Source organism: Balaenoptera borealis (assembly GCF_965194805.1).
Source record: "Balaenoptera borealis genome assembly, chromosome: 11".
Classification (NCBI taxonomy): Eukaryota; Metazoa; Chordata; class Mammalia; order Artiodactyla; family Balaenopteridae; genus Balaenoptera; species Balaenoptera borealis.
The window spans coordinates 61,723,468-61,738,819 of NC_138868.1; the positions used below are offsets into that span (position 1 = coordinate 61,723,468).

Sequence of the window (15,352 nt, forward strand, 5' to 3'; positions counted from 1 at the left end):
TTGCAGGGAAGCCGGAAGTGACGCACGACCTCGAGGAACCGGAAATGACCGCAGCACGCCGGAAGTTTACTCATTTCCAAGGCGACGGCTCCACCACCGCTACAACCAGGTGGCTGGAGTCGGGACGCTGGAAAGCGACTCGGAGGAGAGGGTACTCGCAGACGGCGGCCGCCGCCACAGCGAATCGCGGGGAGTAGCAACCAAAGACGGCGGCCGCCGCACCAGCCATCGCGTGTGGAGGATAAACGGCCGGCACGGCCATCGCGGCGACCAATCCAGGGAAAGAGTTAGCGAAGGCCAGGGCTTTAGTCGTAGCGAAGACAGGGAAAGAATCCGTGAAGGCAGCGACCACCGCTGCAGGGTACCGACGGGAAGAGCAAGTGAAGATGTCGGCTTCTCCTGCAATGACTCGAGAAGGGTCAGTGAAGACCTGGGCCACCGTCGCAGTGTCTCTCAGGAGAGAGTCAGGGGAGACGGTGGCCACCGTCCCAGCAACTCTTGGGAGAGAGTAAGGGGAGACTGCAGCAGCGACGTGAGTTTAAGTGAAGTCGGAAGCCACCCCACTAGTGACTCCGGGGGAACGGTCAGAGGAGACCGCGGCCTCCGTCTCGGTGGGACTTGGGAGGGAGTCAGGGAGGTCCGGGGTCCCCGAACCAGCGACTCCGGGGAGAGAGGCAGTGACGACCACAGCCGCCGCCTCAGTGACTCTTGGGAGGGCGGAAGTGTGGATGGCGGCCGCAGCCTCAGCGGTTCCTGGGAGGAGGGGGTGAGTGAAGACCGCGGCTACGTGGCCAGCGACTCCTCCGTGGTGAGCGTCAGCGAAGACGCCAGCCGCCGCCGCTTCTGGGAGAGAGAAAGCGAAGACGAAGGTTCCCGCTGCCGGGGCTTTTGGGAGAGAACGACGGAGGACGGCGTCCCCGGGCCCAGCGACGACGAGAAAGACAGCCGCTGCTGCACTGGCTCGTGGGTGACAGCGAGCGAAGACCGCCGCAGCAGCAGGGGCCTGGACTCGACTCCTCCCCGGAGTCCGACGGGTCGCACCATGCCCGGGGTGTCCGGTTCAGGCCCCTCCACCTCCTCCACGGAGACTGCGACCCCGTGTGAGTCAGATTACTTCGCTGGCCCTCGTCTCTGCCACACTCCTTTTCTCACTTCAGCTCACAGGAGCTTCGCCCCTTCTGGCAGTTCCCTTTCTCACCTGTTACTCCTCATTTCCCTTAATTGACCTGTTTTCAGTAGGTCCCAAAGCTGCTCACCTGGCCCCTATCCTTCCTCATTTCAGCTTTACTTCCTTTTTTATTTTAATATCTGCGCGCGTTCCTGAGACTTCGTTCCCAGCTGACATCAACTCTTGTTAAAATGTATGGACCCTTTTAAGTTCTTACCGTCTCTGCAGCATTTGACTCTGTGGAGATAATATTAGACTTATCTCATTTTCTTCCTTCCACTCTACTGACTCTACTCTCCTGACTCTATCTATCCATCTATCTATCTATCTATCTACCTATCCTTCCACTCTACTGACTCTATCTATCTATCTATCTATCTATCTATCTACCTACCTACCTACCTACCTACCTACCTACCTAATCTACTTATCTACCCTGAATTTTCTTCTATCCTCTTCTTAAAACGTTGCTTTTTTCCTTGGATAGTGCCATCATTAGTGCTTTTTTCCTTGTCATGTACTATGGCTTCAACCCTACTGACGACCCCAGAATCTGTTATTCATTCAGTCATCCAGTAAATATTTATTGAGTGGCTATTATGTGCTTTGTCTTAAGGATATGTAAGCAGAGAAGACAGGCACATTCCTTCCTCCTAGTGGGGAAGATGAATACTCAGCAAGTAATTACTGGTGTGATGAATGCTATAAAGAAGAGTAGAGGGCCATTGGCTCCAGTATAGGGTGAGGTTGGGGATCAGAAAAAGCTGCCTAATACTGAGACACAGCTAACACTGAGAACTCAACTCCAGACCTCTCACTGGAGCTGCAGACTCATATGTACAACTCCTTTCTGCAACTCTTCCATGGGCACCTCAAGATCAACACATTCAAAATATAATTTTGTATTCATATGCCCTCTCTGTCCTTTAGTGTTCGCTGTCTCAGTGGCAGTACAGCACTTATGTAACTAAGCCAGACACCTTGGAGTTGTCCCGTTACTTTTCCCTTATTTCACCCACTATATCCATCCAAGTTCAGTTCATCCTGTTTCCTTAATACATGTTGAATCTGTCTCCTTTTCTTTTTTTTTTTTTAAAGTACATTTTTTTTTAAATTAATTAATTTATTTATATTTATTTTTGACTGTGTTGGGTCTTCACTTCTGTGTGAGGACTTTCTCTAGCTGTGGCAAGCGGGGGCCACTCTTCATCGCGGTGCGCGGGCCTCTCACTTTCGCGGCCTCTCTTGTTGCGGAGCACAGGCTCCAGACGCGCAGGCTCAGTAGTTGTGGCTCACGGGCCTAGTTGCTCCGCGGCATGTGGGATCTTCCCAGACCAGGGCTCGAACCTGTGTCCCCTGCATTGGCAGGCAGATTCTCAACCACTGCGCCACCAGGGAAGCCCCTGTCTCCTTTTCTGTTCCTACTGCCATTCACTTGGCTGAGGGTCTCAGCCTCTCTGGTGTAGACTACTGTAGATATCTTCCTACATGGTCTTCCTGAGTCTCTACTCTTGCCCTTTGCTCAATGAATTCGCCTCACTGCAGCCAGCCATATAGACTCAGCATTACAAATCTGATCATTCTTATTCTTCTGCTTAAAATCCCTCAATGACTCCCCACTCTCTGCTCAAGTTCAACAAGTTCCAGCACAGCCTGCCTCTTGTCTAATTCTAGCCTCTTTTCCTTCCACTTGATGCTTCAGCAATAGGGTGGGTATTTTTATAGTTTCTTGACCTGTCCAGGATGCCTTTCCCCGCATCCATTTCACCTGGCAAATTACTGCTAATCCTTGAAGATTCATCTTAGGTGTTACCTTCTCTAAAAATCTTTTTCTGCTCTCCTTCCCTCCTACCCTAGCTGAGTTAGAAGTCTTCTGTGCTTTCATGACTTCTTATGAATATTTCTGTCATTGCTCTTACTACATTATTTTGTAATTTGTGTTTGTATATCTCTGTGAGTTCCTTGAGGATAGAGACCATGTCTTCTTTATCTTTTTATCCTTATGGTAGATACCAGATTAATGTTGAGTGGATGGATGGGTGGATGAATGAATAAATTGGAACGAAACGTGGTGAGAAAAAAGGCTGTCAAATTAGATGGAGCCAAATTATGGGAGGGCATAGACTGTCATACTGAGGGTTTGGATTTGGTTCTCTAGACTAGCAGTGGATAATCAGAAGCAGTTAAGAGTGGAGGAATGAAGTGATCAGAATAGTGTCCTTGTATACGATGGATTAGAGCGTCCCTGTATAAAATGTATTAGAGTGGGTAGAACATCATTTGTAGATCTTGCAGTACTAGTTTAAAGGAGAATAATGGAAGTCCCTGGAGGTCCAGTGGTTAAGACTCCGTGCTTCCACTGCATGGGGCGTGGGTTCGATCCCTGGTCGGGGAACTAAGACCCCACATGCCTTACGGCATGGCCAAAATATAAAAAAAACAAACATAAAGGAGAGTAATGAAGGTCTGACCTAGGGGATTAACATCATTAAACATTTACCAAGTGGTTTGGTTTTCTCGGGGTGCTTCCTTACTCTCTTTCCCGTATGCATAGACCTTAATTGTTCTTCAAAGACTTGCTCGAGTGTTTCCTCCTCCTCCTTTATTTTACCTGTAATCTCTTAGGATGTTACTGTCAGGTTTTCGATTTCATTGAATTTATCCCAATAGATTTTAAAGTGTCAGTGGAAAGAAAATGTCTTAAATCCATGTCTATTCATTGTGTTATCGTAGTGCCTGGCATATGGTAAATGCTCAGAAAGGACTTTTGAGTAAAATGCATAGCATTTTGCTAAGGGTTGGTGTAAGATATGATTTCAGCCGTCAAGAAATTAACATGCTAATTGTGGAGAGAGGACATATACATAGATAAATAGTAATACAAGGCTGCATAGATTATCTGCCAGAGGTGTTGGTGAGTTCTTTTCAAAACAATTTGAGGTCAGGAATTGTGCCTGTTTGTTTGGTTTAGGAAATGCTTTGATTGAACTATTTACTTCTTCCTTCTCCAACAACTGTCTGTTCGTGCTTAGATACTTTTATTACTTCTGGTTCACAATGCACATTAAAATATTTCATGGTACAATAAGGCTGACAATCCAGTCTTGATGTTTAGAACATTATATTATAAAATATAAGACGCTAGAATATACGAAGTAAAAATTGTGACCTGCCATTCCTGTCTTAGTGTAGGACATATGAGAAAGATATGAAAAATATCAGTAAAATATATCTGCCTATGTGAGATAAGGTTCTGGTAAAGTCTTTTTCACTACAGAGTAGGCCTTTGTTACAGAGAATAGCTGGGCAGATTTCAAAGTGGTTACCTCTGTCCTCCTTTACCAAAGACATGAGGTGATTTTTCTTGGTTTTTCACAGTGATAACCTGGTGGAGTTTTGAAGGTAAAATCTATGAAAATGAGGGGACCTCCTCTAAGACTATGGCCCCGAGGAGTTTCTCACTGTTAGGCTACTACATACCCAGCCCCCAGCAATTTGTCAAAATTACTATTTAAGTGCTTTTAGAAGCTTACGGTTCTAGTGGCTTCTGATCCAGGTAAGCTGAACTTGACCTTGTTTCTCTGTATTTGCCTGTCTCTCCAAATTCAGGGTGGCCGTTTGTCCTGAGACCTCAATTCTTTGATGAGTGCAAGAAAAGTTGTTGACTTTCAGTTTGTTCTGCTTTTTTCCTGTATGGATGGGGGTGAAACGGCCGTGCTCTTTACATATTAGAGCTGAAATTGAAGTCAGATTAAGATGTTAATCACAAACATCTTTGTAGTAAATTATTTGGAAAGCCAAAGTGATTTTGTACTTTCAGTTCGATCGTTGCTTTAGTCTTTTTTTAGTTTTGTAATATATTTTAAGCAATTTTGTTTTTCAGTAGGTGCCAGGAAGAAAGTGCATTTTGGTAGCATACATGATGCAGTACGCGCTGGAGATGTAAAGCAGCTTTCAGAAATAGTAGAACGTGGTGCCAGCATTAATGAAGTGGACGTTCTCCATAAATTTACCCCTTTACATTGGGCAGCACATTCTGGCAGTTTGGAGGTAAGAAACTATATAAATTATTAAACTGAGGTAAGTTTAGCGCTGTTGACAGTTTTGTAAATTTAGCAAACAGGACTGAGGCCTTATGCTAGGCACTGAAAACATTTTTCTTTTCTTTTTTTTTAAAATTTATTTTATTGAAGTATAGTTGATTTACAATGTTTTGTTAATTTCTGCTGTGCAGCAGAGTGATTCAGTTATCCATTTATATACAAATATTTTTCTTTTCAGTTCAGTCTAACATTTGGGTGTTCTGGTTACCTTTGTAGTAAGTTATCCTAAAACTTGGTGGTATAAAATAACCATTTATTTATGCTCAGGAGTGAACCAGGAATTTGGATTTCAGGGACAGCTTGTCTCTACTCCATGATGTTTGGGGCTCCACCTAGAAGATTTAAAAGCCAGGGCTGGAATCTTCTGAAGGCTTATTCACGCAGACATCTGGTAGTAGATGCTGGCTGTAGGCTGGGCCCCTTGACCCCTCTCCACGGGGGTCTTTTTGTGAGGTCCCCACACGTGGGTTAGTCTGTGCTTCCTCACAGGGTGGCGGCTGGGTTCCTAAGGCAAGCATAGAGGGTAACTTGCAGAGGATAACGTAATGCATACCTGGCTCTATCAAATCCTAATATTTTTGCTGTAGTTGCTTTAGATTTTTGGAAAAGAAATGGAGTATCACAGATACATTTGAAGTCCCTGAGCACCCCTCCCAGGTGTCATTTCTCTCCTTCCAACTCCAGAGATAACTATTACCCTGAATTTGGTGTTTATTATTACCGTATATGTTTTATGCTGTTATTACATGTGATTATATCACTGTTTCAAAGGACATGTTTTATATAAATGTCATCATATTATTTGTATCATTCTGCAGCTTGCTTTTTTTGTTCAACAATGTGTTTTTGCATTTTAACGACATGGTTACATATATGTACTCTAGTTCATTCCTTTCAGCCATGTTGTAATAGTCTATTCTTAGATGAATATCAGAATTTATTGATTTTTTGATTGATGGATATTTCATTGGTTTCAATTTTTCACTAGTACAAGCAGTGCTTAGTGAATATTTTTATGCACAATTTCTTTTTTTTATTAATTTATTTTATTGAAGTATAGTTGATTTACAGTGTTGTCTTAATTTCCACTGTACGGCAAAGTGATTCAGTTATACGTATGTATATACATTCTTTTTCATATTCTTTTCCATTATAGTGTATCACAGGATATTGACTATAGTTCCCTGTGCTGTACAGTAGGACCTTGTTGTTTATCCATTCTGTGTATAATAGCTTGCATCTGCTAATCCCAAACTCCCAATCCACCCCTCTCCCACCCCCCTCCCCCTTGGCAACTACAAGTCTGTTCTCTATGGCTGTGAGTCTGTTTCTGTTTCATAGATAAGTTCATTTGTATGCACAACTTCTTATTCTTGGGCTGTGTGCAAAGCCAACTGGAATTTTTCTCATGATTCATGGTTGTGTGGGGGGAGCTTATTGTAGCTATTACATTTCCCCAGTCTGTAGGCTGCAGTAGGTCTATTCACTGTGCAACTCTCTTTTTTCCCTGCCACACAAACAGAGTCTGCTTTCCATGAATATGGCTTCTCTGTGTGATTTCTTTGTTTGGGCTTTTCTGCTTTTTGGAACCAAATCTGGTCCAAAGAATCTCTCTCCACCAGTTTGTGTGCCCCACTTGAACTGTAGGGGTTTTTGCTTTGGCCTTTTAGTGGCTTCCTCTCACCTGGGAGAAATGTGCCTTGACGGGTCTTTCTGTGCTTGCAGCCCTGCATGGGGATTTTCTCTGCTTTTTCCTCCCACATCCCTGTTTGATCTATACTTTGGCAGCTTTCCCATCTGTTTTGTGGTTTCAGATATCTCCTAGCTTCATCAAAGATGGGGTTTTCTTGCTCTTTTTTTATTTTTTAAATGATTTTGAAGAGAGGAGGAAATACTGATTTTACTCTGCCATATTTCAAATAGGATAGCACTTGTTGCTATACCATTTATTTCATCTCTTTCCTGGAATCTTTTCAGCTTCTCTGATTAACCTACCCTGCCTTCTCTAAAATTAGTGGTTTTCTTTATGCTCTTGCCAATGGGTGTCTCTCTTCAACTTTACACTCTCTCTCCAGGCCATTTTAGACTTCCTTGGCTTAATCACTTCTACATAATAATTCATTGATTCGCTTTCTCTCCAGAATTTGAATTCTGGTTTCTGCATCCGGCGCTTATCAACAGCTCATGCATATCTGACTGGCATCTTAAATTTAGTTGGTCTAAAACTAAACTGTTATTCTTTTCCCTCCCTTTCTTAGTTTTCCAGGCTAATGTCCTTTGCATCACATTGAGTTGTCTCAGGATTTTACAGAAGCAAAACACAGTATCAACATTTGTCTAGGTCAAGTGCTTCATGATGCACATTGATGTAGTGAGAACTGATCCCTAAGTCAGGTGATTCTGTTCCATCTTTGTCTCTCAAATTTGTCCTTTCCACCTTCATAGCCACTGCCTTAGAGCTACTTGATTTCCTTCTTTCCTGTCTTGTCTACTTCTAGTTCATAACTGGCATACAAAATTATTGCTCTAAAACAAAAATCTGCTATTACTTAAAACCTTCCTTAAGTCCCTGTAGTGACTCTCTATACCCTGTAGGATAAAGTTTAAGCTATTTAATATGGTAGAATTGCCTCTCCAACCTCATCTCCCATCAGACTTGTTTTATGCTGCAGTACTGGTGACTACTGTCATTTCCCAAACTAGTCCACTGTTTCATATTATCATAGACTGTGTACATGCCGTTTCGTCTGCCTGGTCTCACCTCTTCCCAGTGGTTAGCTTGTTGAAATCCAGGTCAGGTAGCACCCACTTGGCAGGGCCTTCTGTTTTCCCCGCTCAGTATCCTCCAACTAGCAACTTTTCCCTCAATTTTATACACATTTAAAAAATTGTATTTATCACATTGAATTGCATTCTCTGTTAGATATTTTTTAATATTTTTTTATTTTTTTAAAGGAACTCCGTTATTTATTTATTTATTTATTTTTGGCTGTGTTGGGTCTTCGTTTCTGTGCGAGGGCTTTCTCTAGTTGCGGCAAGCAGGGGCCACTCTTCATCGCGGTGCACGGGCCCCCCACTATCGCGGCCTCTCCTGTTGCGGAGCACAGGCTCCAGACGCGCAGGCCTGGAATAGTGGCTCACGGGCCTAGTTGCTCCGTGGCATGTGGGATCTTCCCAGACCAGGGCTCGAACCCGTGTCCCCTGCATTGGCAGGCAGACTCTCAACCATTGCGCCACCAGGGAAGCCCTTTAATAGGGAAGCTCTTTAATATTTTTTTAAAAAAATATTTATTTATTTATTTTTTATTTATTTGGCTGTGCCGGGTCTTAGTTGCGGCATGCGAGATGTAGTTCCCTGTCCAGGGATCGAACCCGGGCCCCCTGAATTGGGAGCACGGAGTCTTAACCACTGGACCGCCAGGGAAGTCCCTCTCTGTTAGATTTTGAGCTCTTTGAAGGTACCATTTGGGTTTTATTTATCTTTTTTTCCACAGCATCTAGCATAGTGTCTGGCATATTGGAGTCACATTGCGGGTTCCCAATAAATGTTTGTTGTATTGATGAATTTGTTGAATTAAATTTATATTTTTACTGTCTAGCATAGTGCATAGCAGCTGTTCAAGAAATGTTTGTTAAATTTTAACACAAATAAATCTAAATCAAAAGGTTTTGGCGCCTTTCTACTTTCCCATTTGAGGATCATCTCCTAATTCTCTACTTGAGTACTGCATTAATACCTTTACATTTTATTATCCTTTCTGAAATTTCTTAAGACTCATGGTGCTTATGTTGGTAGTATAAAATGATCACTAAATTAACAGCTGGTGAAAACTGTGCTTTGTTAGACTTCATTTTTTTTCTCCTGTCAGATGAAATCAGCTTTTGAGCCCCTGTAGGAAACTTTTATTTCAGATATACTTTGCACCTTCAGAATTTTCTTTTTTTAAAAAAATTTCTGTCTCTTTATTTTCTAGTTGATGAATCATTGTCATCATATTTTTGTTTAATTCATTAAACATAAATTTTTTAAAATTAATTAATTTATTTGGCTGCATTGGGTCTTCATTGCTGCGCGCGGGCTTTCTCTAGTTGCAGCGAGCGGGGGCTACTTTTCGTTGCAGTGTGCAGGCTTCTCATTGAGGTGACTTCTCTTGTTGCGGAGCCCAGGCTCTAGGTGTGCGGGCTTCAGTAGTTGTGGCACGTGGGCTCAGTAGTTGTGGTGCACAGGCTTAGTTGCTCCACGGCATGAGGGATCTTCCTGGACCAGTACCCCGGTACCCCCTGCATTGGCAGGGGGGTTTTTAACCACTGTGCTAACAGGGAAGTCCCAACATAAGTTCTTTAAAAAATAATCTCTTTTAGTTCTCTAAAGCTATATGTAATAGCTGCTTTGAAGTCTGTATTTATTTATTTATTTATGGCTGTGTTGGGTCTTCGTTTCTGTGCGAGGGCTTTCTCCAGTTGTGGCAAGCGGGGGCCACTCTTCATTGTGGTGCGCGGGCCTCTCACTTTCGTGGCCTCTCTTGTTGCGGAGCACAGGCTCCAGACGCGCAGGCTCAGTAGTTGTGGCTCACGGGCCCAGCTGCTCCGCGGCATGTGGGATCTTCCCAGACCAGAGCTTGAACCCATGTCCCCTGCATTGGCAGGCAGATTCTCAACCATTGCGCCACCAGGGAAGCCCCTGCTTTGAAGTCTTTCTGAGTTGAGCATCTGGGCCCTCTCAGAGATGGTTTCTTTTTTTTTTCTTTTTTTTTTTTTTTTTTTTTTGTCCACACCTCATGGCATGTGGGATCTTAGTTCCTTGACCAGGGATGGGACCCGTGCCCCCTGCATTGGAATTGCGGAGTCTTAACCACTGGACCGCCAGGGAAGTACCTCAGAGATGGTTTCTATCGATTCCTTTTTTTTCCTGTGTATGTGTTATACATTCTTGTTTTCTTTGTATGTCTCATAATTTTTTAGTTTGGACATTTTGAAAACTGGACATTTAATTTTTATTTTTTGCAGTGCTTAGTATTTATTAGGTGCCTTGAGTTTTGGTATGTATTGACAAAATATATTGTCTATTCCTCACAATAACTTTGATATTAGAATTCTTTTTTAAAAAAATTTTGTTGAAGTATAGTTGATCTACAATGTTGTGTTAATTTCTGCTGTACAGCAAAGTGACTCAGTTATACATATATATCCTTTTTATTTAATATTTATTTATTTATTTATTCTAGGCTGCGTTGGGTCTTCGTTGCTGCGCACGGGCTTTCTCTAGTTGTGGCGAGTGTGGGCTATTCTTCATTGCAGTGCGCGGGCTTCTCATTGCGGTGGCTTCTCTTGTTGCGGAGCATGGGCTCTAGGCATGGGGGCTTCAGTAGTTGTGGCACAGGGGCTTAGTTGCTCCACGGCATGTGGGATCTTCCCAGACTAGGGATCGAACCCTTGCCCCCTGCAGTGGAAGCGTGGCGTCCTAACCACTGGACTGCCAGGGAATTCCCCTCTTGTTTTTATTTTTAAGCCTGGCTTCATAGGGGTCACCCCTGGGTCAGCATAGCTTAGTGATCAGCCAGAGATTAATCAGAGGTTGTGCTTAAATACCTTGAGCCAGTAAGGAGTCCATCTTTTGCTGATAGATCTGTGTATGGTTTGGGGAATGTTTTCAAAGTCCAAGCAGTATACAAGTCAGCCTGGCTTTTTTTTTTTTTTTTTTCCCCCCCCTGTGTTTTCAAGGCCTTATGTCTAGCCAAGAATGTCTAGCCAACTTGGGACCTCTTCAGTCTTTCCTGAGTATGAGTGACTTTGTATATGTACACAGCTTTTTAGATCACAAGGGATAAGCGGAATCTTAGCAAGGCCCACTTTGGCTGTCTCATTTCTTGTATTTTTCTGTTAATTTTCCAGGTGGTTTTTAGTTTTGTTGTTTGCCCCAACAAGTATCATGACTTCAGGCTAGCTCTGATGTTGGCTTTCCTAAATTGTTGCCACTGAGGATTAGAATTGTTTTTGAAAATGTGCCTGGGCCTGGACTTTTCAGTCCCTCCAGCAGGGCAGTGGAGCTGTCCACCTGGGTAGAACTTATGCATCATGACGCTGGGGGTAAGGATCCTTGTAGTCCCAGGCTACTATGCCACAGGCTCTCCCTGTTCTAACTGAGAATCAGTAGATTTTTCTTGAATAAATGCTTCTCATTTTGTTGTATGCCTTCCAGAGTCTTTAAATGGTTTTTTTTGGCCGCACCACGTAGCATGTGTGATCTTAGTTCCCCAACCAGGGATCAAACCCGTGCCCCCTGCAGTGGAAGCTCGGAGGCCTAACCACTGGACCGCCAAGAAATTCCCTAAATGGTTGTTTTTCACAACTTTGTCTAGCTTTGTCATTGCTTCTTGGGGAGGATTTACCAAGCTCCTCACTTAGCCATTTCTGAAGTCCTGCTGATTGGTCAGTTGATTTTTGACAAAGATGCAAAGGCAATCTAATGGAGAACAGATAGTATTTTTACTAAATGGTGCTGGCACAGTTGGACAGTCATACGTAAGAAAGTGAGCCTCAACTCATACTTGGTACCATATGTAAAAATGTACTGAAAGCGATGATAAACAAATGTAAAACTCAACCTTATAGAACTTCTAGAAGAAAACATAGGAGTACTCAGTGAGTTACAAATCTTTGCTCAGTGAGTTACAAATCTTTGCAAATCATAAATATGACTAAGAACTTATAGCCAGAATATATGAGACTCTCACAATTCAATAGTAAGAAAACAGCCCAATTAAAAACGGGCAAATGACTTCAATAGACACTTTATCAAAGAGGACATGTGGCTGGTAATGAGCACATGAAAAAAGTGTTCAACATCATTAGCCATTAGGGAAATGCAAATTAAAACCACAATTAGGTGTCACTACACACCTATTAGTATGGCAAAACAAAAACAAAAACATAACCCAGAGAAATGATAATAGCAAATATTGACAAGGATATGGAGCGACTAGAACTCTCATACACTGCTGGTAGAAATGTAAAATGGTACAGTCACTTTGGAAAACAGTTTGGCAGTTTCTTACAAAGTTAAACAACATATACTTACCTGTGTCCCAGAAATCTCACTTCTGCATATTTACCCCGGAGAGATAAATAACTTGTACATGAATGTTTACAGTGGTTTTATTCTCCAGTACCTGTACAGTGTTAGCATATAGTTGGTTCTCCATAAATATTTGTTGAGTAAATGAATGACTTACTGTGATTATTAGTGAGGTTCACCTCCACCCCCCATATTTTATTGGCCATTAATCTCCATGACAGGCAAATGATACCTAAATGATTAGCCTTTTCAAAAAATGATATCGCAATGATCGATGTGACAGTGTATCCCAATGATACAATCAATTCTTTTATAAAGAAAGAAACTTCTCTAAGGTAGAATCTACAAACTTGAACATATAAAGACAGTAACACTATATGTGGCACAGACCTCTAGTACTGAACTATATTGAGACTTAAGTTAATTTTAAAAAATCGTAAATGAAGATGTATTTTACTCCCCCACTTTGTTTAATATGCCACTTATTTTCTTAGAAAGTATCATCAGAATTACAGTGTCTTCTGTGATACAGAAGTTTCTGGACCCATTTAAAGATCTATGGCAGAGATTGTAAATTGGCAGCCATTGAGTGAATTTGACCACAGATGTGTTTTGTTTGGCTTGTAGAGTATTGGTCAAACATAAGATATGGACCAGCATTTCACTCACTGCAAAAACCGGCTGGGATTAAGTAGTATTTCACCTTGTGGACAAGGAATGTGGTCTCCAGTTTGCCATAGCTCCTACCACTCCATAGTGTTTACCCAACAGTAAGGCCAAATGTGGGTTACCATATCATTGTGCTTGTGCTTTTGTTTTTCTTATACCTGGCCCCCTCATTCACTTATGATGCTTCTAAGGCTGTAGTATTTCATGATGATAGACTAACTTGAAAGATATAAAAATGTTAAAAATATCTGCTAACATGGTTAACATGGGTATTTTCTTAACGTAGTGTCTTCATTGGCTCCTCTGGCATGGAGCTGATCTCTCACAAGTAACCGTGAGAGGTTGGACAGCAGCTCACATAGCTGCAATCAGGGGACAGGATGCTTGCATGCAGGTAATAATAACTTTGGTTACTTTCTAAAAAAATTCAATAAGTTTAATTACTTTAGCATAGTTCTGTTGGGCTATTGCCTTTATTCTAATAATTTGATCCCATAGACTTAGTAGTTCTATGTTCTAAACAAAAACTTACTGGATTCCAGGACTCAGATATTTTGGTACCAACTGTCACTCAAACAGATTGTATAAGATTGGAAATTATATTATCTCTAAAGTAGTTGGCCATCTGTTTGGGTTGTTTTAAGGGATGTCATAGTCATGCCCAGATTATCTTCTTTATAGCTTGCCATGCCTAAGATTCCTCATTTAATGTATTTCCTGGCCAGAGTTATACATAAATATGTGGCAGGATCTAGTTTATTAGAGTAAATAGACTTAATCAATGTCGTGAAATGGGCTGTAACTTTGAGGAATACAAAATCATATAAGCAAACAGTCCCTGCCTATAAGAAGCCTGAGATTCTATTGGAAATGACAGTAACTTTACTCAGTGAGTTACAAAACAGTACAAATCACAGTCTCTGAGTAAGGTTCTCATGAAAAGTATAGATGAGAAGAACTGTAGAACTTAAGAGAAGATAGGGGGATCATAAATGGAGGAAATGAAATTTCAGCTAATTCTAAAAGAATGGGTTGATTTTAAAAAGATAAGTAGTGAAGAAGCATTATAGGTAGGGATGGTGTCAGGAGCAAATAAAAATAATGATTTTTATTTATTGAACACTTTTTATGTGTCAATCACCGTCTCCCATGCATCACTTCATTTAATACAATAATCTTATGAGTTTCCCTTCATGTAGGTTAGGAAACAGATTCAGAGAGTTAAGTTTGTTGCTTAAGTTAGTGACAAAGCCAGGGTTTGAACCTAGACTTTGTCCCATTAACCTCTATGCTATAATTCTATGTGAAATTTTGAATTGGAAAAATGAGGTGTGTTCAAGGAATATACCATTATATGAGTTTGACTGAGAGTAGATGATTTGTTCTGAACTAAGTTTAGATAAAGCCAGATTTGTAAAATGTCTTAGGAATAGAATAAAGATTCATTTGTATAGGAAAGAGAATTTTATATGTATACTATGCACATGTATATGTGTATATATATGTATATACACACATACACATACATACACACACATGCACATGGACATTAACAGGGGAATGTGGTAATGAAAACAGTATTTCAGGAAATTATTCTAGCAAGATGTATCCAGGATTATGTAGGATGAAGAGAGAGTTTGGAAGCAAGATAATCAGAGACTTTTGGTATTATCACTAACCATAGAGGGTGAGATTAGTTGGTGGCAGTGGGAAACAAAGAAAATTATTTAAAACATCTTGCATAGCAGGCATTGGCAAAGTGTAGTGAGACTGTAAGGTTTTGAGTCAGAACGACAGATAATTATGGCACTATAGATAGGGACATCTGAAAGGCAGGGGAGGTTTGGGAGGAAAGATGTTGAGTTTAACTTTGGCCCATGTTGAGTTTAAGGTGCCTATAGGTCATTCGGGTGCAGAAGGACAGGGCAGTTGAAAAGGACACTGGTGACAAAGATTTCAGGAGTAATAAAACTTAGAGAAGAGTACAGAGTACTGAGGATTGAATGTTGAAGAATGTTACTAGTAAGGATGGGAGGAAGCAGCAAAATGAGTAAGGAATTCAGAGGAGAAAGAGAGAGAGCCAGGACCCATTAGAGCTGTGCAAGTGAAGGAAGAAGTTGAAGTCAGGCAGAGTATCACAGAATAAAACTAAGGGGAATAGCACTTAAGGAAATGCCATTGAACTAGAGAACTCTCTATAGGGGGAGGCTGGCTATATTTCTATGCAGTGATAGGGACAGCACCCAATTTGCAGGTGGATTTGAAGTTGAGGCATTGAGGTATTTGAAAAGTAGGCAGTGAAAGGAAGGAGCAAATACAATAGTAACTTAAGGGGAT

At 41.7% G+C, this 15,352-nt stretch overlaps 1 protein-coding gene across 7 annotated transcripts in view; it reads left to right on the top strand.

Annotated features, from left to right (window-relative positions):
* Positions 1–6: 6 nt before the first annotated feature.
* ANKRD42 (ankyrin repeat domain 42) overlaps positions 7–15,352 on the top strand; it is a 116,263-nt gene continuing 100,917 nt past the window's right edge. For 5 of the 7 annotated variants that reach the window (XM_082343322.1, XM_082343324.1, XM_082343321.1 and 2 more), the window contains exons 1-3: positions 7–1,100; positions 5,052–5,218; positions 13,302–13,409. In XM_082343322.1, the coding sequence (XP_082199448.1) occupies positions 1,043–1,100; positions 5,052–5,218; positions 13,302–13,409 (333 nt within the window). In that variant the 5' untranslated portion in view covers positions 7–1,042. The remainder of the gene's footprint in view (positions 1,101–5,051; positions 5,219–13,301; positions 13,410–15,352) is intronic. The other 2 variants (XR_014231771.1, XM_082343326.1) reach the window with 1 other exon arrangement.